At 52.8% G+C, this 23,263-nt stretch overlaps 10 protein-coding genes across 10 annotated transcripts; 7 read left to right on the forward strand and 3 right to left on the reverse strand.

The window, feature by feature from the left end:
- Positions 1–182: 182 nt before the first annotated feature.
- On the reverse strand, positions 183–1,804 carry K441DRAFT_694608 (uncharacterized protein; the record flags this gene model as incomplete). The annotated part of the gene is made up of 2 exons (XM_067652734.1): positions 1,740–1,804; positions 183–1,669 (listed from the first exon to the last, which is right to left on the reverse strand). Exons 1-2 carry the CDS (start codon positions 1,762–1,764, stop codon positions 183–185), a joined length of 1,512 nt encoding a protein of 503 aa, XP_067506483.1. The 5' UTR covers positions 1,765–1,804.
- A 407-nt stretch (positions 1,805–2,211) lies between these two features.
- Positions 2,212–3,254, forward strand: K441DRAFT_549624 (uncharacterized protein; the record flags this gene model as incomplete). Its single annotated transcript, XM_067643017.1, has 3 exons — positions 2,212–2,572; positions 2,773–3,122; positions 3,192–3,254. The coding sequence occupies 3 exons, from the start codon at positions 2,212–2,214 to the stop codon at positions 3,252–3,254; spliced, it is 774 nt and encodes a 257-aa protein (XP_067506484.1).
- Positions 3,255–3,897: 643 nt separating this feature from the next.
- K441DRAFT_27047 (purine and uridine phosphorylase) lies at positions 3,898–5,488 on the forward strand. The gene is made up of 2 exons (XM_067640876.1): positions 3,898–3,971; positions 4,261–5,488. Exon 2 carries the CDS (start codon positions 4,358–4,360, stop codon positions 5,468–5,470), a length of 1,113 nt encoding a protein of 370 aa, XP_067506485.1. The 5' UTR covers positions 3,898–3,971; positions 4,261–4,357; the 3' UTR covers positions 5,471–5,488.
- Positions 5,489–5,548: 60 nt separating this feature from the next.
- K441DRAFT_472075 (uncharacterized protein) lies at positions 5,549–8,978 on the forward strand (the record flags this gene model as incomplete). The annotated part of the gene is made up of 3 exons (XM_067641863.1): positions 5,549–6,312; positions 6,368–7,229; positions 8,832–8,978. Coding segments are annotated over 3 exons (1,773 nt in total), but the record flags the coding sequence as incomplete, so codon positions are not given.
- A 2,543-nt stretch (positions 8,979–11,521) lies between these two features.
- On the reverse strand, positions 11,522–13,192 carry K441DRAFT_631817 (uncharacterized protein). The gene is made up of 3 exons (XM_067646324.1): positions 12,982–13,192; positions 12,869–12,931; positions 11,522–12,812 (listed from the first exon to the last, which is right to left on the reverse strand). The coding sequence occupies exons 1-3, from the start codon at positions 13,158–13,160 to the stop codon at positions 11,900–11,902; spliced, it is 1,155 nt and encodes a 384-aa protein (XP_067506487.1). The 5' UTR covers positions 13,161–13,192; the 3' UTR covers positions 11,522–11,899.
- A 196-nt stretch (positions 13,193–13,388) lies between these two features.
- K441DRAFT_606621 (TPR domain protein) lies at positions 13,389–16,551 on the forward strand. The gene is made up of 3 exons (XM_067645409.1): positions 13,389–13,580; positions 13,655–13,820; positions 13,875–16,551. Exons 1-3 carry the CDS (start codon positions 13,475–13,477, stop codon positions 16,402–16,404), a joined length of 2,802 nt encoding a protein of 933 aa, XP_067506488.1. The 5' UTR covers positions 13,389–13,474; the 3' UTR covers positions 16,405–16,551.
- An 871-nt stretch (positions 16,552–17,422) lies between these two features.
- K441DRAFT_694612 (uncharacterized protein) lies at positions 17,423–18,741 on the reverse strand. The gene is made up of 4 exons (XM_067652735.1): positions 18,594–18,741; positions 18,301–18,538; positions 17,873–18,244; positions 17,423–17,816 (listed from the first exon to the last, which is right to left on the reverse strand). Exons 1-4 carry the CDS (start codon positions 18,665–18,667, stop codon positions 17,487–17,489), a joined length of 1,014 nt encoding a protein of 337 aa, XP_067506489.1. The 5' UTR covers positions 18,668–18,741; the 3' UTR covers positions 17,423–17,486.
- Positions 18,742–20,633: 1,892 nt separating this feature from the next.
- K441DRAFT_508663 (ankyrin) lies at positions 20,634–20,975 on the forward strand (the record flags this gene model as incomplete). The annotated part of the gene is made up of 1 exon (XM_067642074.1): positions 20,634–20,975. A coding segment is annotated over one exon (342 nt), but the record flags the coding sequence as incomplete, so codon positions are not given.
- A 93-nt stretch (positions 20,976–21,068) lies between these two features.
- K441DRAFT_425149 (ankyrin) lies at positions 21,069–21,329 on the forward strand (the record flags this gene model as incomplete). The annotated part of the gene is made up of 1 exon (XM_067641579.1): positions 21,069–21,329. A coding segment is annotated over one exon (261 nt), but the record flags the coding sequence as incomplete, so codon positions are not given.
- Positions 21,330–21,839: 510 nt separating this feature from the next.
- On the forward strand, positions 21,840–23,079 carry K441DRAFT_656332 (Co-chaperone Hsc20). The gene has a single exon (XM_067647994.1). The coding sequence runs from the start codon at positions 21,958–21,960 to the stop codon at positions 22,696–22,698; it is 741 nt and encodes a 246-aa protein (XP_067506492.1). The 5' UTR covers positions 21,840–21,957; the 3' UTR covers positions 22,699–23,079.
- Positions 23,080–23,263: the final 184 nt, after the last annotated feature.

A 23,263-nucleotide genomic window follows, 5' to 3' on the forward strand; every position in this document is an offset into this window, starting at 1 on the left:
AATTTAATTGCAATACTATCGGTAGTGTTCGTACTTTGGCTATTATTATTGGGATGATGGATCCGTTCTCCATAATGCCGAAATATTGTGCAGCGTACACAAACCACGAGTCGATAGATAGCATAGCTACAATACCGATCTTCAGGCTCAGAATATTTGAGGGCCTGCTGAACTGTGACGCGTTATCTGGCTCGACTTGAGCCGTCACTATTCCTATCTGCCTCTTGCGTCTTTTCCTCAAATTCCTTTAATAAAGCTTCTGTAGCTTTGAGGCTCACGCGCACATCCTCCAAATCGGCATTGACCCGTTTGCGCGCCTCTTCCGGGGTATTCGGCGACGAAGCCACCTCCTCTAACACGCCGATGACATGTTTCGTGCCCTCCCAATGCGACCGGATGCAATTCCGCGTGAGCTCAGGACTGTGCACGGAGCCAGCTAGCGCCTGTGGCCGCGGCAGCCAGGCGACCTGGCCGTCGCCCGCCTGCATCGCCTCGATCTGGCGCGTGTTCTTCTTCGAGTTGGCAAGCATCCAGTCGATGTCGGAGATGCGGCGCCAGTGGCTGTGGTGGATGCTGTCGAGTAGGTTTAACGCGCGGCGCTGGACCTCGCGCGCGTTGTCGTCGTCGTCGTGCTCGCTGTAGTACGCGTGCTCCTTCTTCGCCAGCTCGAGCCACACGAACTCGGCCTCCTTGGCCAGGTGCGCGCGCTCGTCCTGCAGCTCCGCAATGTGCTGGCGCAGCGTCCGCAGCCCGTCCTCGGCGGACCGCGGACTCCACAGGTAGTCGGTTTCGGGCATGAAGAGCAGCTTGCCGTCGAGCACGGCGACGGTGTGCGGCGCGGTGCCCGGCGGGAGCGTCGAGGCCTCGTCCTCGTCCTCATCGCCCTCGTCGTTCTCATCGCCCTCGTCGTCGGGGAATAGCGGTACCGTGATCGGCTGCGGCCTCATGCCCGGCTGCGCTGCTATGCTCTGCTGTGATCCCGCCCCCTGCGGCGACTCCATGCCCTGCTGCAACCCCTCAATCTGCCGCGACGCCCTCACCGCGCGCGCGCCCCCATACCGCCGCAAGTCCAGCGACGCCAGCCACAGCATGGCCTTGCGCACGACGAGGGCGCGGCCAGCATCGGACTCAGCATCGAGCGCCAGCTGCATCTCCAGCTCCGCGGCGCGCCGCATCTGCCCCCGCCACGCCAGCACGCTCGCCGCGTGCCTGGAGTCCGGGAACGCGCTCTGCCCGACGAACCACCCGGCGCAGGAACCCGCCGTCACGGCGCCGACGTAGCGGCGCCAGCCCGCCGCGCCGGGGAAGGAGCGCGCGCGCAGGGCCGCCAGCGCGCCCAGCGCCCCGCCCGCCAGCAGGCAGTCGTCGCGGCCGAGGCGGCCGTTGTTCTCCCACAGGCGGCGGCGGGGCGGGGCGGCGCCGTCGTGGGCGAGCGCCGGGCGGACGAAGACGTGGGTCTTGAAGGCCGGCGCGATGCTGAGCAGCGGCAGCGTGAGGCAGGCGGACGCGGCGGTCGCGCGCAGGAAGGTGCCCGGGGCGATGCGGCCGGCGATGGAGCGGAGCGTTGTGTAGGCTAGGCCGAGGGAGACGCTGAGGATGGAGGTGAGGGGGATGGCGGGATTGCCGTGGTGGTGCTCGGGCGCGCGGGGCTGGATGCGATGGCCCTCCCCTGGGATGAGGTTAGCTAAAGGCGCGGAGGATGCAGAGGGGGTGCTGGAGAGAGAGCTGGAGAGATGTACCTGGTGGGGGGAGCAGACGCGTCATGATGGACTGGGAGAACTCTGGAGTGCCGAGAACAGCACCCGGGGCATATTCTTTTTTTTAAAGGACGGCTGAGTGAGCGGGCGGAAGCGCAATTGCGGCGCGCGACGTCGTGATCGGCGAGCTGGGGAAGAAGCTGTCCTCGCGCGCGACCCTTGAGAAGGTAAGGAGGAAAGATGGAAAAGGGACGAGCTGCTGGAAAAAGCCAACGGTTGCACAGAACGGTGACGAGGGACGGGTAAGGCCAGCCACAGCGCTTTCATGTATCAAGTGTCCTCGACGTCATTCTGGTTGTGGGGGGAGGTCTTTTACCACTGCTACCTGGCCAGCAGAAGAAATACTCAACATTGCCACCGGCCCAATGCTCTTTTAAGTTGGCAGGCTGGCTTAAGGATCTTGTTCGATCCTTGACTACTCCACATGTTCCTCATCAACCGCATACTGTCCACTATGACGTTTCCCGAACCCCCCACCACCACCGATGCCAGCACCAGCACCAGCAACGATGGCTCTTTCTACAACCCCACAAGCGCGGAGACGCTGCTTGTGCGGTCGCTTCTTATACAGCTGAAGCTGCCGACAGAGCTCGCGCTCGCAGTCATTGATCTCGCCGACTACTACCCCGTGGTGCGCGGGCACGAGGCAACAGAACTAGACGTGCCTGCCAGCACCCACCGGCTAAATTCAGCTGCCGTCCTCTATGCGGTCACGAATCCGATCCCCGAGGGCGTCAATGGCGAGCGAGTCCGCACGAGGAGCGTGAGCTTTGAGCTTAGGAGCCACGATCAGGGGTGGGGTGGGGACAGGGCCTGTAGAGGTATGGTTTCTTTGCAGTTAAATTATTGCAGGGCGGGAATTTCTATGCCATTCCTGCCTCTGTTGTGCTCTCTGCCTTTCCATTTCAATGTCTCCATACTCTATATATTTCTGGTACATGATTGAGCATAGCTCTGAATTTATCTTTCCTGCATATTCCACCACGGCCCCAACTAACCGCTCCTATTTACTCAGGCACCTATAGCGGCTCTTATACCTGGTTCGAAGCTTGCATCCTTCGCCCGATCCCCTGCTCCCCGCCGGCACGCCCTCTCCGCCTACCCTACACCTTCAACCCGCACCCAACGGCCGTGTGTTTGAACCCAGTTGGCTACACGCTGGTGCCGTGCTCAGCGTCCAGCCGCGAGGAGACGGTCGTCTGGCACATCCAGTCGAACGTCTGTGCGAGGTCGCAGGAGATGGTGCATAGAGTGGAGTGGCGGCCGGGAGAAGTCCAGGAGATGCAGCCAGGGAGGGGAATTGGGAAGGCGTTTGTGGAGAAGCTGAGGCCGGGTGATAGGGTCGGGGTTTGGGTCAGGGCGTTGGTGAGTCTGCTTGTTGTCTTTCTGCTTGTGCCTTTGGCGATGGGAGAGGACTTGGCTGACTGTGAACAGTACCCTGGATGGGTAAATCATGTCAAGGAGGTTAGTGTCGAGGTGAAGCTGATAGTAGATTAATACGTCTACAACTAGACTGCAATGGGCTTTTTTTGGGCTCTCGGGGGCGTTGGGGGACCGTAGGTGGCCGATAGAAGGGTATAATATTTCGGTGAACTGGTCCTCATGTTGATATGGAACGAATAAAGTTCTAGCCTTTCGGGCATAACACTGTAACGGGAGTAATTGGTGAAGATTTTGGACATGAGATATTCGAAAAGTGTAGCAAAACTATCTGAATGAAAGATGCTAGTATTCCGATTGGCACAGAGCTTGAGTTATGCTTGTTGTATCTATATTGAATATACAGTAAAAACTCTTTAATACGATATTTGATTACAACGATATACTCCGTATTACGATCTACATCTCTTAATCAAAACTTTTTTGGCGTATTTTACGATAAACTGACTTCTAATGATATTGTTAAGTTCCAGCCACTAAAATCGGTATAACCAGAAGAAACTTTGTATGGGAGGAAGGCTATTTAGCTGTAAGGTAGATCCTACGCCCTTTTCGGACACTTGACGTGTCGGCTTCCTTTTCCTGCTTATTAACCCAACACGTGACTTCACGTATAACAATACCATCGGTATAACGATACGCTTGGCCGTACAACCTCCCTAGCGTACCCGCCTGCTACACAACACACTTCCACAGGCCATTTACATTTAAGCTCTTATGCTTTGCGCTCATGGCAGTGCTATGCTTTAGATCAACACAAGCTTTGGCTTCAGCGTAGGCGATAATTTTATTCTGTTCGGGTTCAATAAATCCAATCAAAGCCATAAATGCAAGTTGACGTGGCGATTATGGCGGCTGTGCAGCATTGTGCCCAACACCTATCAGATTTCAGCTTATGAGGCTGAGCCAGTCGCCTCACTCTATTTCCCTTTTCTTTTCTTATGGGCCCTCGCATTTCATCCCATTTCCTTCATTCCAATTCTCCTGCTCCTGAGTGCCTAGTTTCGATTTGAGCAAGTTGAGGCTACCGAGCCCTCACTAATAAACACCTGCGACTGAACAGGACTGACTAAATTCGATTGAACACTTGTTCCAAATTCATCCTCCCAAGACCCCACGTCCCGGCGCGCTTCCATTCCATTAGTTAAACCCCTTAGACGATGCCAAAGCGAGAATTTGAGCCTGAGAATAATCAAGAAGCTATATCGGGCGAAGAGAAGAGGAGGAAGATAGATTGTAATGATGCTCGGACGCCAGTAGCCAACACCCCTAGGCGGGGGTTGGCTCATAGTGATTACACAGTCGGCTGGATCTGCGCTATAACTACGGAGTACGTTGCCGCGCAAGCCTTTCTCGACGAAAAGCACGACGGACCGGAATATGTGTCCCCCAATGACAATAACGATTACACACTAGGCAAATTTGGGAAACATAATGTTGTTATCGCCGTCTTGCCTAACGGGGAATACGGCATATCCTCTGCAGCAAGCGTCGCAAAAGACATGCTCCATAGCTTTCCCAACGTCAGAATCGGTCTAATGGTCGGCATTGGCGGTGGTGCGCCAAGTCCAAAGCATGATATCCGTCTAGGCGACATCGTGGTCAGCGCTCCTCGCGATGGGAAGGGCGGCGTCTTTCAGTACGACTTCGGCAAAATGATCCAAGACCAGAGCTTTCAACCAACAGGGTTCTTAAACCAGCCACCAACGGTCCTGCGGGCTGCAATAAATGGACTTAAAGCCCAGTATGAAAGCGAAGGTCATCAGCTTGAAGAGGCTATTAAGAGTATCCTTGAGAAGAAATCAAGGCTGCGGAAGAAGTATCAGCGACCGAGCCCAAGTAGCGACCGGCTGTATCAAACCGGAGTCACACATCCTTTAAACAATGAAGCAAGCTGTGCAGCAGTCTGTAATAACGACCCGTCAAACTTGATACTACGACACGAACGGGCCAAAGACGAGGATAATCCGGCAATTCACTACGGTCTGATTGCCTCAGCGAACCAGTTAATGAAGGATGCTTTGATTCGGGATAAATTTGCAAAGGAAATTAACGTTCTATGTTTTGAGATGGAAGCGGCAGGCTTAATGAATCAATTTCCCTGTCTAGTCATTCGTGGTATATGCGACTACTCGGACACCCATAAGAATAAAGAGTGGCAAGGGTATGCAGCAATGGTGGCGGCTGCATACGCGAAAGACCTTCTCTATCGAATTCCTCCAAACAAAATCGAGGCTGAGAATAGGATCAGCGATCTTTTCTCTGGCGGTTAGTCATTCTTAAGCTTGTGTTAAGGCGGTAAAGAGTGTCTAATAGATGCAGTTCTCGACAATGTTAAAACAATAAAGTCCAAGTTGGATAGAAACGAAGACCTTGAGATCCTCAACTGGCTCACGCCAATCGACTACGGTCCTCAGCAAAGTGACTTCATTCAGAGACGACAGGAAGGAACGGGAACATGGCTGCTGCATACAACTGAATTTAATACATGGCTCAACCAAAGAAACAAGACTCTCTTCTGCTCAGGCATTCCAGGAGCAGGCAAGACAATTCTTACATCTATCGTCGTGGATCACCTCTACTCCAAATATCGGTCTGATTTTAGCGTTGGCATTGTATACCTATACTGCAACTTCCGACAGCAGCAACAGCAAAAGCCTGAAGATCTACTCTTAAGCCTTCTTAAGCAGTTAGTCCAAAGGCGAGCGCCCGTGCCTGAAAGCGTAAAAACACTTTATGAATGCCACAACCGCGAGCGAACCCGGCCATCATTTAACAAAATTCTAGAAGCCTTGAAATCAGTCGCCGCTCAGTATTCAAGAGTCCTTATTATCGTTGATGCACTTGACGAATGCGGTATTTCCGATATTAAACAGTTCCTATTAGCGATCTTCAACCTTCAAGACAAGACTAAGGCAAATCTCTTTGCTACTTCTCGGATTAATGATAACATTGCGAAGCTGTTTAAAGGAGCCCTATCCCTCCAGATCCGTGCGAGGGACGATGATGTTGAGAGCTATCTAGACGGGCAGATATCACTTCTACCGTCTGATATTGTGGATGACGCCCTTCGAGGCACGATTAGAAAAGAAGTTATTAGAGCTGTTGATGGAATGTATGCAAGGCTTTCTATTAAATACCGTACAGATCCATTTTAATCTTAATATTAGGTTCCTCCTTGCGCAGCTACATATGAATACTCTTATAAACCAGCCGACAAAGGGAGACATTAAAGAAGCCTTACAGTATCTAGCTAAGGGAATAGACGGATTAAATAAGACTTATAAGCAGGCGATGAAAAGAATTGAAGATCAAGGGAGTCGCGTTCAAGAACTCGCAAAACATATTCTAGGATGGATTATCCACGCTAAAAGGCCGCTTTCCACTGCAGAACTTCGACATGCCCTTGGTGTTAGACCGGGTGCAAAAAAGTTGGATGAAGACTACCTTCCGAGTGTTCAAGTCCTACGATCTGTATGCGCTGGATTGGTCACTATTGATGAGCAGAGTAGAATTGTCCGCTTAGTCCACTATACTACACAGGAATACTTTGAGCGGACATGGACTTCTTGGTTTCCTAATGCCCAGATGGATATTACAAGTGTCTGCGTCACCTATCTGTTATTCGACGTTTTTAAGACGGGTTTCTGTCAATCTGATAAAGAGTTTGAAGCACGATTGCAGACGAACGTCCTTTATGACTATGCAGCGCGAAATTGGGGCTACCATGCTTACACGGCGTCAATTAAGGAGGACTTGATTCTCAACCTGTTGGAGAGCAGAGCTAAGGCCTCCGCCGCTAGTCAGGCGATGATGGCTTCCGGAAGCTACTCTGGCTATAGTCAAAACGTGCCAACACAAATAACAGGAGTACACATTGCAGCGTACTTTGGACTAGGGGGAATAATAATAGGTCTACTAAAGAATAGGTATAATCCAGATCTCCAGGATTCTTACGGTCGGACGCCGCTATCGTGGGCGGCGGAGGGAGGGCACGAGGCCGTGGTCAAGCTACTGCTCGAGACGGGCAAAGTCGACTTCGACTCGAAGGACATAGGGCGCGGTCGGACGCCGCTATCGTGGGCGGCGGAGGGAGGGCACAAGGCCGTAGTCAGGCTGCTGCTCGAGACGGGCAAGGTCGACGTTGACTTAAAGGACAAGGACTACGGTCAGACGCCGCTATCGTGGGCGGCAAAGCGAGGGCACGAGGCCGTGGTTAAGCTGCTACTCGAGACGGGCAATGTCGACGTTGACTCAAAGGGGTACTCTAGTCGGACGCCGCTGTCGTGGGCGGTGGAGGGAGGGCACAAGGCCGTGGTCAAGCTGCTGCTTAAGACGGGTAAGGTCGACGTCGATTCAAAGGACAAGGGGTACGGTCAGACGCCGCTATCGTGGGCGGCGGAGGGAGGGCACGAGGTCGTGGTTAAGCTACTGCTCGAGACGGGCAAGGTCGATGTTGACTCAAAGGACAAGAGGTGCGGTCAGACACCGCTATCGTTGGCAGCGGAGGGAGGGCACGAGGCCGTGGTCAAGCCGCTGCTTAAGACGGGCAAGGTTGACGTCGACTCAAAGGACAACTTTGGTCAGACGCCGCTATCGCGGGCGGCGGAGGGAGGGCACGAGGCCGTGGTTAAGCTGCTGCTTGAAACGGGCAAGGTCGACGTTAACTCGAAGGACAAGTCTGGTCAGACGCCGCTATCGTGGGCGGCGAAGCAAGGGCACGAGGCCGTGGTTAAGCTACTGCTTAAGACGGACAAGGTTAACGTCGACTTAAAGGACAAGTCTGGTCAGACGCCGCTATCGCGGGCGGCGCTGGGAGGGCACGAGGCCGTGGTCAAGCTGCTGCTTAAGACGGGCAAGGTCGACGTCGACTCGAAGGACATAGGGTACAGTCGGACGTTGCATTTGTGGACGGCAGAGCGAGGGCACGGTCAGACACCGCTATCGCGGGCGGCAGAGCGAGGGCACGAGGCCGTGGTTAAGCTGCTGCTCGACACGGGCAAGGTCGACGTTGACTCGAAGGACATAGGGCACGGTCGGACGCCGCTATCGCGGGCGGCGCAGGGAGGGCATGAGGCCGTGGTTAAGCTGCTGCTTGAGACGGGTAAGGTCGACGTCAACTTAAAGGACATAGTGCACGGTCTAACGCCGCTATCGTGGGCGGCGCAGGGAGGGAACAAGGCCGTGGTTAAGCTGCTGCTCGAGACGGGCAAAGTCGACGTCGACTTAAAGGACATAGGGCACGGTCGGACGCCGCTGTCGCGGGCGGCAGAGCGAGGGCATGAGGCCGTGGTCAAGCTGCTGCTTGAGACGGGCAAGGCCGATGTCGACCTAAAGGACACTGGGCACGGTCGGACGCCGCTATCGTGGGCGGCAGAGCGAGGGCACGAGGCCGTGGCTAAGCTGCTGCTCGAGACGGGCAAGGCTGATGTCGACTCAAAGGACATAGGACACGGTCGGACGCCGCTGTCGCGGGCGGCAGAGCGAGGGCATGAGGCCGTGGTTAAGCTGCTGCTTGAGACGGGTAAGGCCGATGTCGACCTAAAGGACACTGGGCACGGTCGGACGCCGCTATCGCGGGCGGCAGAGCGAGGGCACGAGGCCGTGGTCAAGCTGCTGCTTGAGACGGGCAAGGTCAACGTTAACTTGAAGGACATAGGGCACGGTCGGACGCCGCTATCGTGGGCGGCAGAGCGAGGGCACGAGGCCGTGGCCAAACTACTACTCGAGACGGATAAGGTCGATGTTAACTCAAAGGACAAGTCTAGTCGGACGCCGCTATCGTGGGCGGCGGAGGGAGGGCACGAGGCCGTGGTTAAGCTGCTGCTTGAAACGGGCAGGGTCGACGTTAACTTCAAGGACATAGGGCACGGTCGGACGCCGCTATCGTGGGCGGCGGAGGGAGGGCATGAGGCTGTGGTCAAGCTGCTGCTCGAGATAGACACGGTTGACGTTAACTCAAAGGATAAGTCTGGTCGGACGCTGCTATCATGGGCGGCAGTAAGAGGGCACGAGGCCGTGGTTAAGCTGCTGCTTAAGACGGGCAAGGTCGACATCGGCTCGAAGGACATAGGGCACGGTCAGACGCTACTATCGTGGGCGACGGAGGGAGGGCACGAGGCCGTGGTTAAGCTGCTGCTTGAGACGGGCAAGGTCGACGTCAACTTAAAGAACATAGGGCACGGTCAGACGCTATTGTCGTGGGCGGCAGAGCGAGGGCACGAGGCCGTGGTTAAGCTGCTGCTTGAGACAGGCAAGGCCGACGTTAACTCGAAGGACATGTGGCACGGTCGGACGCCGCTATCGTGGGCGGTAGAGCGAAGGCATGAGGCCGTGGTTAAGCTGCTGCTTGAGACGGGCAAGGTCGACGTCGACTTAAAGGACATAGGGCACGGTCAGACACTATTATCGTGGGCGGCAGAGCGAGGGCACGAGGCCTTGGTTAAGCTGCTACTTGAGACGGGCAAGGTCGACGTTAACTCAAAGGACGACTACTACAGTCGGACGCCGCTATCGCGGGCAGCAGAGCGAGGGCATGGTCGGACGCCGCTATCGCGGGTAGTAGGGCGAAGGCACGGTCGGACGCCGCTATGGCGGGCAGCAGAGCGAAGGCACGGTCGGACGCCGCTATCGTGGGCGGCGGAGCAAGGGCACGAGGCCGTGGTTAAGCTGCTGCTTGAGACAGGCAAGGTCGACGTCAACTTAAAGCCGCTATCGTGGGGCGGCGGAGCAAGGGCACGAGCCGTGGTTAAGCTGCTGCTTGAGACAGGTAAAGGTCGACGTCAACTTAAAGGGCAACTCTGGTCAGAGCGCCGCTACCGTGTGGCGGTGATGCGAGGGCACGAGGCCGTGGGTTAAGTGCTGCTTGAGACAGGCAAGGTCGACGTCAACTTAAAGGAACTCTGGTCAGACGCCGCTATCGTGGGCGGTGATGCGAGGGCACGAGGCCGTGGTTAAGCTGCTGCTCGAGGACGGGTAAGGTCCGACCGTCAACTCCGAAGGATGACTACGGTCGGACGCCGCTATTGTGGGCGGCGGAGCAAGGGCACGAGGCCGTGGTTAAGCTGGCTGCTTGAGACAGGCAAGGGTCGAACGTCAACTTAAAGGGCAACTCTGGTCAGACGCCGCTATCGTGGGCCGGTGATGCGAGGGCACGAGGCCGTGGTTAAGCTGCTGCTTGAGACAGGCAAGGTGAAACGTCAACTTAAAGGGCAACTCTGGTCAGACGCCGCTATCGTGGGCGGTGATGCGAGGGCACGAGGCCGTGGTTAAGCTGCTGCTCGAGACGGGTAAGGTCGACGTTGACTCGAAGGATGACTACGGTCGGACGCCGCTATCGTGGGCAGCGGAGCGAGGGCACGCTCCGCAGAAGATTTGTTCCGTGACACGCTAAAACACCTGCTAACTCTTGGACCAGTTAGAACAACGCACTAATTTCAGCCCCCTGCGCACCCCTGTCACCTGACAAAATCTTCTGCGGAGCGTCTGAGAGCTTATGGGCGTCGCTTTGGTGAGAATCGCATGTTTTAAAAATCAAATAATATTTATAATATATATGCTTGATGTAATGGATTCTTTAGGTAATTATATATTTATAAATATATACTATAGGCCTATATCTAGAGTATTAAGGGGCGAGATACATCATCGTAAAAGTTAAGTTATATTTAAAACTGAATGTTTCTACTAGGCTAACCGACTACCTATATCTAACTTCTCGCATAATAAAGCTATAATATTACTATAACGTAGAGGCGATAGAGAAGATAAAGGGCTTTTAGCTCGTAGTATTTTAGAGATAATTAGACGTAGAGAAGTATGTAAGGTATCCCTTAACCCGCCGACGTCCACAAGGCATGTGGCCCGTGCGGAACACCAGAATCAAAACTACGCGTATGGCCTATGTAGATTTAATTAATTAATTACCATCAATTATGCCTTCCAATCGTACTTCCAATAATATAGATCTTGTTTAACCAACTTAATATAACATTCCACCAAACCGGGCTGCTAAAAAACCACCCCCCGAGCCATGGGAGCTGCCCAATTTCGAGCCTTTGCATATTAACGATTCGACGACCATAGCACCTCAAATCTACCTCCTATGCTTGATCGAAACGGTCCATTCACTATATTCAGTTGATTCTTTACTAGTAAGATCATAGATAAGCTAGTAGAGTAGACGAATAAGTACGCAGAGCTGCACCCGTCGAATGATGTAGGTGAAAAGCTACGGGCCTGCCCTTGTATTTTTGATCACGACAATTTTCATGCATTGATCTGATTGGCTGAATTCTTATCGATAACGTGTGGGATAGTAGTAAGGCAAGATCACAATAGGATTTCAAAACTAGACCGACTACCTATGACTAACTTCTCGTAGAATAGAGCTATAATATTTTAACCCGAATCAGCGGGTTACCTCCCCACCCACCACCTTTCATACTTGCTTGCTTTATATAACTTTTTTATATAGAATATACTTTTAACTTTAGAAATGTACTGCTTGGAATTCCGCTGCTTGGAATGCGCTGCTTAGAAAATACTCTACTTAGGTCTCCATTATCTACGTGCGACTCGAAAGCATAATATGATGCTGGACCTTATCGATAATGCGCGGCGTGAGGCGGACTGCGTGCAGCGCTGTTCAGCCTTGCTGCGGCTCCATTATTTCCATAACCCTAATTCTGATCTCTGTTGATCTAACCTCGTCGCGCACTTTGATTCGTCACATTGCCATGATTAATATCCCTCCCTGCGTTGTCGGTGCCTTGCTGAAATACTTCCGCTTTGATCGGACCATTGTTAAATGTCAACTTAGCCGCAGACGCAACGTCGTTGGGTTGCGCGTTGGTTTCTCGAGTCGCCTGCTCCCTTCCTCGCTTGATCCAGTCATCGAGAACACCTTTGACGCTAATGAACCCGGCATCGTTCAAGCTGGTGAACTTCGTCATATCCATGTGGTTAGCATCGATCCCACAATTCGGATACGGCAGCATCGTTGCAGACTCTTCTGGTACCACGAATCCGACGACATCCACAGCGACGGTCTCGTAGAAACAGAAGATCTTGACATGATTTAGTCCTCCATCGGTTGTCAACTGACGCTGGAACACCTCTCCAACCCCCCTAAGGATCTCCGACCGCCGCTTCAGCACCGAGAGGATCCTCTTGTTCGTTCTCCAGAATCGATCCAAGAGCCTTGCCAGAGTATATCCCCACGTCGCGAGATAGGATCCAGAATGCGGCGTGCCCATGAAGATGACTCCCGCTGTGGAAACAGCAATACTGCGGAGACGAGGCTCGTTCGGCTCCAGGCAAACGAGAAGGGCCTGTTCGGTGACCAGACCACCGAGGCTGTGGGAAATGAAGAAGATGGGACGCTTGATCTCGTTCAATCGACTGTTGGAGATGGCATATGCCAGGGCTTTTCCATGCCCACGGAGGCCTTCTCCACTCGCATTCTCCCAGAGGCCTACAACGTTGGCGTCGTAGCCGTAGGTGATGATTCGCGCAGTCGGAAACCGGGCATGCATGAGGTCTGGGGTAAAGGTGCCATTTGGATGCGTCCAAGTCGACTCGCGGTCTCCGGTCAAGCCATGGACAAACCAGATGCTGGGGGTGTAATTAGCTAACGGTACTGTAGAGTTAGGACGAGCTCTTGCTCTTACTCTATCTCAGCGTCTGCTGGATTCGAGATTGTCTGGGCCCCAAACCGGCCATCTATCGACTCACTGCAGGAAGGTGAGCGACGTAGGTTAAGTAACGGATCTGGCTTGCTTACGGATACTCTGCTGGGAATGCCATAGACGGCGTCGAAGGTGAAGCTGCGGCTATCATAGGAGCTCGCCGAGATGCGAGAGCCATCGAACTAGTGCTGCTGCTCACATCATCGGCTGCGGTAGTGTTTGTGGGCGATGCTAGAGACTTATCTTTGCGCTTGTGTTTAGATAAACGAAACATTCTTGCATAACTGAGATGTAGGGGTAAGGAGGGGTTAGGGTACGTTATGACCAGTACCCCACCACCTGTCAATTATCGTCCTACGTTATCGATAAGAATTTGGCCAATCATAAAGCATAGACTAAGTACGGTTCCTGGGTGTTATACGCACGGGCCGTATTCTTATCGATAACGTAGTGCCCTGACAGGTGATGGGATAAGGCTGAACCCTAGCGCTGGTCTGTCACTCCGCATCTTGGGTAAGCAGTGACCTCCGAAGTGTCGCTCAGGGACATCATTTACCAACTCCCGTATGAGGTCTCGTCCGACATGTAATGGCTCCTTCCCAAGCCGCCAGGCCCGAAAGCTTTCGAAATGAGGCTGTTACCGCGACTATAGTCCAGCAAGGTAAAGACAACGCGGGACGCGACATATACAATGGTAAGCTTTCTATCCTTCCACCATGCCATGTTGAAAGTTCGCCAAGGGAATGCTTTGGCTAACTGTCTCTACAGCACCCGTCACCGTTCTATATGACCGCCATCCAAAACCTCCTCCCTCGTCCACCGTTCCCTTCCGTCGGGACGACCACTTCATCCACCGGGACGGCCTCGACAAGATACACCAGATATGCGCTAAGCCAGCATCTCGTGCGGCGCTCGTTGGCCTTGGAGGCGTTGGGTAGACACCAGACATTGCATGCTCGCAGCGAACAGCGGCTGACCATCTGCACAGGAAATCTCAGATTGCCATCGAGTACGCCTACCAGGTGCGGGATGAGTCGCCGACAACGTGGGTGTTCTGGGTGCACGCAGGCGCGCAAGCGAGATTCGAAGAGGGGTACCGGAGAATCGCTGAGACGACGAGGATGGAGGGGTGGGACGACCCCAAAGCGGATGTTCTCCGGCTCGTTCGCAACTGGCTATGCGACGAGTCGAACGGGCAGTGGGCGATAATTATCGACAATGCTGACGATTCCAGCGTTTTCTTCCCTATACATAACATATCACAGGCTCATGGGGCCAATAATCTAAGTCAAGCAACAGAACCACTATCAGACTTCCTACCGCAATCGCTAAATGGGTCAATTCTTGTTACGTCTCGGAACGCAGAGCTGGCTTACGACTTGGTGGGAAGCCGCGCTAATGTTGTTGAGGTTAAGCCATTGGACGAGGGCGATGCGTTGGCTCTTCTCCAGAAGAAGCTCAGCTTCGATGCTGATGAGAAAGCGGTCGAACTGCTACAAGCTCTTGATTACATGCCTCTTGCCATTACCCAGGCGGCGGCTTACATCGAGCAGAGAGCGCCACGTATGACTATCTCAAGATACCTAGATGAAGTTCGCAGAAGCGACTATGACCGAGCCCGCCTGCTTAACAAGGGCCTTCGAGACAGTCGTAGAGACGGTAGAGCATCCAACTCCATTATCGCGACCTGGCAGATCTCATTCGAGCATATCCGGAAAGATATGCCTACAGCTGCTCGACTGCTATCGCTGATGAGTCTTTTCGATAGGCAGGGGATTCCGGAATCGCTTCTTCACAATCGATATCAGCGAGACGAGGATGGAGAAGCCGACTTTGAAGACGATATTCATACATTGACAAGCTATTCGTTAGTTGAGATGAGCGCTAACGGGAAGGAATTCGAGATGCATCGACTGGTGCAGTTCTCGACAAAGAAATGGCTGGAGCTGTACGACGAGCTAGAGGGGTGGAGGGAGAAGTACGTAAGGCTGATGGATGACAGCTATCCGGTGGGGCGTCACGAGAACTGGACAATATGTCGAGCGCTGTTCCCGCACGCTCAAGCGGCGGTAGGGTGCCGGCCGACGGATGCAAAGGCGGTAAAGGCGTGGGCGTTAGTTCTTTTCAAAACTGCATGGTATGCAAGGGAGATGGGAAAGTATGATATAGCGAAGGAGATGGATATCGGTGCTTTGCAGGCAAGGGAGGCCACCTTAGGACTGGAGCACCCAGATACGCTTAATAGCGTCAGCAGCCTTGGGTTGGTGTTAGAGAGGCAGGGGAAGTATAAGGATGCGGAAGCGATGCACCGGCGGTCACTAAAAGGATACGAGAAGGTGCTTGGGCTGGAGCATCCAGACACGCTCACTAGCGTTAGTAACCTTGGGTCGGTATTGTCAAGGCAGGGGGAGTATAAAGAGGCGGAAGCAATGCACCGGCGGTCACTAAAAGGAAGGGAGAAGGTGCTTGGGCCAGAGCACCCAGACACGCTCACTAGCGTTAGTAACCTTGGGTCGGTGTTGTCGAGGCAGGGGAAGCATAAAGAGGCCGAGGCGATGCATAGACGAGACCTAGAAGGATCAGAGAAGACACTTGGGCCAGAGCACCCAGACGCGCTCACTAGCATCAGCCGCCTTGGGTCGGCATTGTCGAGGCAGGGGAAGTATAAAGAGGCGGAAGCGATGCACCGGCGGTCACTAAAAGGATACGAGGAGGTGCTTGGACTGGAGCATCCAGACACGCTCACTAGCGTTAGTAGCCTTGGGTCGGTGTTGTCGAGGCAGGGGAAGTATAAAGTGGCGGAAGCAATGCACCGGCGGTCACTAAAGGGAAGGGAGAAGGTGCTTGGGCCAGAGCACCCAGACACGCTCACTAGTGTTAGTAACCTTGGGTCGATATTGTCGAGGCAGGGGAAGCATAAAGAGGCCGAGGCGATGCATAGACGAGAACTAGAAGGATCAGAGAAGACACTTAGGCCAGAGCACCCAGACGCGCTCACTAGCGTCAGCCGCCTTGGGTCGGCATTGTCAAGGCAGGGGAAGTATAAAGAGGCGGAAGCAATGCACCGGCGGTCACTAAAAGGAGGGGAGAAGGTGCTTGGGCCGGAGCACCCAGACACGCTCACTAGCGTTAGTAACATTGGGTCGGTGTTATTAAGGCAGGGAAAGTATAAAGAGGCGGAAGCGATGCACCGGCGGTCACTAAAAGGAAGGGAGAAGGTGCTTGGGCCAGAGCACCCAGACACGCTCACTAGCGTTAGCCACCTTGGGTCGGTGTTGTCGAGGCAGGAGAAGTATAAAGAGGCGGAAGCAATGCACCGGCGGTCACTAAAAGGAAGGGAGAAGGTGCTTGGGCCAGAGCACCCATACACGCTCACTAGCGTTAGCTACCTTGGGTCAGTGCTAGAGATCCAGGGGAAGTATAAAGAGGCTAAGGCGACGGAAGAGCTAATGTTGAAGGTGATAGAGACGAGAAAGAGGGTGCTTGGGGAGGAGTATCTAGGCACGCTGAAGTCCTAGAACCGCAATAAGAAGGTTAATGCGAAAGTGCTACCAGCTATAGAAATAGATCTTTAGCTTTCAGCATCTAACCCTTAAACCGTTAAAATTAGTCCTCGTGTTATCGATAAGAATCCACTAATTAGATTGACTAAATTTAATAGCCGTACTAAGAAATATAAAGCTTTTGATTTTATAGTAAATTAATATATAAGCTTAATATATATAACGTGTCCCGCCTCCACGTCGCCATACGGCTAAAAAGATAGAGAGTGCTTGCGAACTTGTTTGCAAGCGCGGCGGGATTTAATATATATACTCTTACAATATAAGGTCTCTAGCAATCGTCGTTTCTATAAAATGATATTTTATAGATACTAATAGTAGTAGTGTAATTAATAGTTTAATTTTATCCCTTAACCTATTAGCGTCTAATAAATAAGTAGTCTATACGCGAATACTAGGTTTAAACAATAGGTATATCTATAGATTCTATTAATTAATTACCTATATCCCTTAACCCGTTGGTTCTGGCGTAACGATATCGATAGGGATCTAGCTAATAAGAGGCTCTTATTTGTATATCTGATACTAGTGTTTGTAGACGAGCCAGCTTGGCGTTGCGCCTTAACGAGTAAAGGGATAATATAAAATAGTTCTATAGGAAGGACAGGTGCTAATAACCTTATATTAAGCGACTTAACTCCTAAAATTAGGTGTATATATTAAATTACTATATAATTAAAAGCTTTATATTCCTCAGTGAGGGCATTAAATTCAGCTCGATTGATTGGCTAGTCCTTATCGATAACTGTAGTGTTCGCGCACAGATCACTTCGTCTGAGGACCTCGATGGGTAAGGGATAACGCACGCTCGGCCGTACAAGGGTATGACTCGGTACCTCCCTGCTAGCGCTAGCTTACGTCACATAATTATAGACTAATGCGGAACTTTTAAACCTGCCCGTGGTAAGAATGCTGGAGTCCAACCCACCCGGGGTTATGACGTGGCGAATATACTTGACGTCACTCTGATAGTTTTAAATCGACAACAACACAACACAGCTACCGTTCTCAATAGAAGTTCATTATGACAAAGCATATTAGCGAAACCCTTGATTGACATTAAAATCTCTTCCGGCGCTTTGATTACCTTGGAAAACTGGTCCACCGCCAGAGTTCACAGATCCAGAATACACTGACGAACCAACATCTTGCATCGTCCCAAACTTCTTGTTACGTCTTTCCCGTATCTCTTCTATACATTGAGCTTCTGTCTTCTTCTTTAGGGTGTCAGCCCACAACCAGAGCTGATCACTGACAGCAGCATATCCAGCGTCCTTAGCACTACTAAATTTTGTCATATCCATGTGGTTGCCATGTATGCTGCGATTTGGATAGGCGCTGAGTATTGCAGAATGATCTGGTACTATCTAACCATACTAATTAGCTTTAGTTCTTGGGTCCAATCAATTTCCCTAGTACCCACCTTGCCAATCCCTGTTACCGGCAGCTCCTCGTAGAAGCAGAAGATCTCTATCGTCTGCTTCTGGTTCCTAATTCGGTCATCTAGCATTGTATGGAACTCTTGCCCCAAGTTTGCTAGTATCTCTGATCCAGGCTCGAGGACCTGTACAATCTGGCTGTTAGTCCGTCGGAGGGCTTTGGAAAGACGTGTTAGAGGCGTGGCCCAGTCCGCATGGGTTGAGCCGCAATGTGGAGTGCCCATAAAGGCGATTGCGGCTGTCGACTCCAAGATATCTTTGAGATGCTGTTGCGCTGCGCCGCGGGCAATTAGTAGAGCTTGTTCCACCACAAGCCCTCCAAGGCTATGCGCGACGAAGATAAGTGGACGCTGGTTCTGTGATTATTGAGTTGTTGCTTTTAATGTTAACTCTGTTATGGCATTTCACTGACCGAGCAAGATTTCATCCGCCGCAGGGCCAAATCGTTTGCAAGCGACTTCCCGTGGTCCCTTAGAGTATTCGAACCTGCCATCTTAAGAACGCCGATAATATCGGCATCGTAGCCGAAGGTCAGGATGCGAGCATTGACCAAATCGCCCCCAAGTAGTGTCTGTGGCCAGAAAGTCTTGGTCTGCTTGTGAGTCCAGGTCGTTTCGCGATTGCCGGTCAACCCATGGACGAATACAACACTAAAGCGACATCTTAGTTAGCGTTCCAAAGTGATAATGATAGGGGGTTACGTACTCCACGTATGCCTCATCAGGCTCAGAGAGTGTCCGAAGCCCGTAGTCTCCCTCAGTTGAGTATAACTCCTCCATACTTTCTTTAGTTTGTTGATGGGTGTTAACTGAGCAAGATGCTACGTTGATGCGCAATGCCTGTCGCTCTGTCCTGCGGCGGCTGCCCCGCACATCTTGGCAGAAGCAAAGTGAGGCTGAGCACGCTGCCCTTCCAAATTGATATCTATCGCAACCTCCTCTCCGAGTCTTAAGTTTGCGTGCCTTCGTTACTTTATCTTAACTAAAAGGCTGTCTTCCAACCTTTGATATGGAATACCGCCATTCGTAGGCACAACGGCGCGAGCCAACTTCTATTGAAAACCCATCTAATGCCGAACAAGTTCATAAGCAGCTATGGCTTCATCGTCACGAACACAGCGCATCTACTCCGGCCACACAAACTCTCAAGGGGGTGCGGTATTCAATGGTGACATTAATGCGGCAAGGGATATCAATATACGTATGTATCAAATATGACACGTAGGACTTTGTCGCTGACAGAATGTCTCGCCGGTTGTAGATAACATCACTGAAATCCGGCCCATTGCGCGCCCCCTCTACGAATCCTTCTTTACCTCATCTGAGTACTTCAAACAGGTCCAAAATGAGCTTGGCTCTCTTCTTGCCATTTTGGAAACTACAGAAATGAACGCTAGAAGCCATGGCATTGACACCAGTTGTCATCCGCAGCTATGCGATATATCGCAGAACTGTTACGGGGTCTTGGGAGATCTTCAATCTCTGAAGGAACACTTTGATAGTGTTGGTACTCAGACTCAATATACCTGGGAAAGGATGGGCTTGCGTGCAGATGATCTGGCGAACATTAGGTTAAGAATTACGTCTTATGTCGGCATGCTTAATTTATTTAATACCAATACACTAAGGTATAGCTAATCAGAATCCCCTACTTTGCGCTTTTCAAGCCGCCTAATAGCTCCCTTTCTAGTTCATCACAGGGAAGGATAGAACAAATGCTTAAGACCTTTCTAGACGAGCTTCAGGCCGGAAAACGAGATGGATCGGTGGCATCTGCCCAAACAACTGGCTCGCTCTCTGCCGATGACAAAGAAGCGTGGCGGCAGCTGCGTAAAGAGCTAGAGAGCGTTGGCATAACTCCTGCGCTCTTTACACAGCACCGCATATTCATTGTTGGCACGCTTTACAAGGCTATCATTGAAAAAGATTTGGCAGGGGATATTAGCATCAATCAGATTAACATGCTAGAACCGGCTCCACAACGACCTTTAACTTCAAATCCTAACGCAGAGCCGGCCAGCCAGTCACTGCAGCAGCTAGATCAACAGCAAACTAATGGTGAAGTGTCTACTAAGATCGGTGCTCCGCGCAGCAAAAAAGTAAATGCGATGGCGAAATTGTTATACCGAATTACCAATAGCAGAGCAGCCCTACTGAAAGCGGCTATGATCGGAGACGCAATCTTTGTCAAGCAGTTGCTTGAGACAGGCAAGTTTGACGTCAACTCGAAGGACAACAAGTACGGTCAGACGCCGCTGTCGTGGGCGGCTAGGAACGGGCACGGGGCCGTGGCGTGGTCAAGCTGCTGCTCAAGGTGGGCAAGGTCGATGTCGACTCGAAGGACAACAAGTACGGTCAGACGCCGCTGTCGTGGGCGGCTAGGAACAGGCACGAGGTCGTGGTCAAGCTGCTGCTCGAGACGGGCAAGGTTGATGTCGACTCGAAGGCCTACGGTGGTCAGGCGCCGCTGTCGTGGGCGGCTGGGAACGGGAACGAGGCCGTGGTCAAGCTGCTGCTCGAGACGGGCAAGGTCGACGTCGACTCGAGGGACTACGGTGGTCGGACGCCGCTGTCGGAGGCGGCTGAGAAGGGGCACGAGGCCGTGTTGAAGCTACTGCTCGAGACGGGCAAGGTCGACGTCGACTCGAAGGACAAGAACGGTGGTCAGACGCCGCTATCGTGGGCGGCTAGGAACGGGAACGAGGCCGTGGTCAAGCTGCTGCTCGAGACGGGGAAGGTCGACGTCGACTCGAAGGACAAGTACGGTCAGACGCCGATGTCGTGGGCGGCTAGGAACGGGCACGGGGCCGTGGTCAAGCTGCTGCTCGAGACGGGCAGGGTCGACGTCGACTCGAAGGACAAGTACGGTCAGACGCCGCTGTCGTGGGCGGCTGGGAACGGGCACGAGGCCGTAGTCAAGCTGCTGCTCGAGACGGGGAACGTCGACGTCGACTCGAAGGACAACATGTCCGGTAAGATGCCGCTGTCGCGGGCGGCCGAGAAAGGGCACGAGGTCGTGGTCAAGCTGCTGCTCGGGACGGGCAATGTCGACGTCGGCTCGAAGGACAAGTACGGTCAGACACCGCTGTCGTGGGCGGCCGGGAACGGGAACGAGGCTGTGGTTAAGCTGCTGCTCGAGACGGGCAAGGTCGAGGTCGACTCGAAGGACAAGTGCGGTCGGACGCCGCTGTCGTGGGCGGCTGGGAACGGGAACGAGGCCGTGGTTAAGCTGCTGCTCGAGACGGGCAAGGCCGACGTAGACTTGAAGGACGAGTACGGTCAGACGCTACTGTCGTGGGCGGCTGGGAACGGGCACGAGGCCGTGGTTAAGTTGCTGCTCGAGACGGGTAAGGTCGACGTCGACTCGAAGGACAAGTGCGGTCAGACGCCGCTGTCGTGGGCGGCCGGGAACGGGCACGAGGCCGTGGTCAAGCTGCTGCTCGAGACGGGCAAGGTCGACGTCGACTCGAAGGCCTACAATGGTCAGACGCCGCTGTCGCGGGCGGACAAGAACGGACACGAGGCCGTGTTCAAGCTGCTGCAACAGAGCATTCAGTAGCTTTATCTGCTACACCACCTCCCTACCCACTACCAGTCCTACCTGCTTGCTTTATATACTTTTTCTTATAGAATGCGCTTTCGACCTTAGAAATGTGAAATGCGCTACTTAGAAATACTCTAGTTAGAAATCTTCTATTTTATAACGTTAGGCTTAGGGATAGATAAAAGGATTACTTTAAAATCTCTCTTAAAGTTACCTCTATAAGATTAATATCTTTACTATAAATATACGACGTCTATTACACGCCAGCGCTACTTGGGCGCGCTAGCAGGGAGGTGGCTGACCCGCACCGGCCATACCCTTGTGCAACCCGTATCGTACTAACCAGTTTTTACTGGCGACCGATGACGTCGAAAGAGCCGCAACTGTAACTCTCGCGAGCCGACTTCGCTCAAAGAAACCCTCGACCACCAGCCTCGCCCTTAACCCTACGGACAACCATTCTACCTGCTGTTCTACTCTTAAAACTCAGTAATATTCACTATATTAGGACATCCAACCACCAGCCATGNGCCCCGCCTCACCTGCAGCCCTGACATGGCTGCGCGGCGCCCTCACCGCCGAATCCTCCCTCGCACCATTCACCGCACGCCAACCACACCCCTCCTACCTCCTTCACACCACATCCCTCTCTCCTAGTTCCCACAACCCAGTCTCCGAACCCTCCACCCGCAAACGCCCCTTCAGCACCTCCTCCCGCCGCAGCGACGACCCGCAAACCCACTACCACTTCTTCCCGAACTCGCTCCCCGCGGGCCCGCCCCCCGCGGGCACCTTCCACATCGACCTCTCGGCGCTGCGCAGAGAGTTCCTGCGGCTCCAGGCCCGCGCGCACCCGGACCTGCACCCGGTCGCACACAAGGCGCGCGCGCAGGCGCTGTCCGCGCGCATCAACGAGGCGTACAAGACGCTGCAGTCGCCGCTGCTGCGGGCGCAGTACCTGCTCTCGCTGCGGGGGATCGACGTCGGCGGGGACGAGGCGGCGCGCGTCGAGGATGCGGGGCTGCTGATGGAGGTGATGGAGGCGCGGGAGGCGATTGAGGAGGCGGAGAGCGAGGAGGAGGTTGGGGTGCTGCGGGACGTGAATGAGGGGCGGATTGAGAGGAGTGTCGGGGTGTTGGAGGAGGCGTTTCGGAGGGATGATGTGGAGAGTGCGGGAAGAGAGGCTGTGAGGTTGAGATATTGGGTTAATATTAAGGAGAGCTTGGATGCATGGGAGAAGGGAAAGCCGGTTGTGCTTATGCATTGAGAGGGGAGGTGAGGAGGTTGGTTTGAGAGAGGGGGGTTGGGGCTGTGGATGGGGTAATTGGGAAGAGAAGGGTGTGTGGTTTCTGTATCAATATGGGAGTAGATAGGCGTTAAAACTTGATAACCTTTTTCGGCAAGGTTTTTAGGCATTGGGACTCATTTTGTGGGAGTAAAAGTATTCGTGTGTTTATAATCTACCCTCCAGAATTTCTTCAGGTTGTCTGAGATGTATAAGCTCTTCAACACTACTTGGTTAGAGGGATTGAAGGCCTCGGAGTTAATTCAAATGGTTGTTTTTGACACGGTTTAGAGCTGGAGACTTAGAACTAGAAATTCCTACTTGTCTACGTGGCACTCTTGAAGCTACATTAAAAATCTCGGGATTATTCGAAGCCACTTTTTTACATATAATGAGTGACTTCGAGTACTTTTCAAGAGCAGATTTTGCTCGTGGTTTAATATGCTGAAGCTAGTCATAGTTCGTTTTTTTTTAGATAGTCTTGCAATTGAAATTTGTAATGAATATCATTGAATATCTCGAATTTTATGATATCTTTCAGCTAAAT

Source organism: Cenococcum geophilum (assembly GCF_001692895.1).
Source record: "Cenococcum geophilum 1.58 unplaced genomic scaffold K441scaffold_11, whole genome shotgun sequence".
NCBI lineage: Eukaryota > Fungi > Ascomycota > Dothideomycetes > Gloniales > Gloniaceae > Cenococcum > Cenococcum geophilum.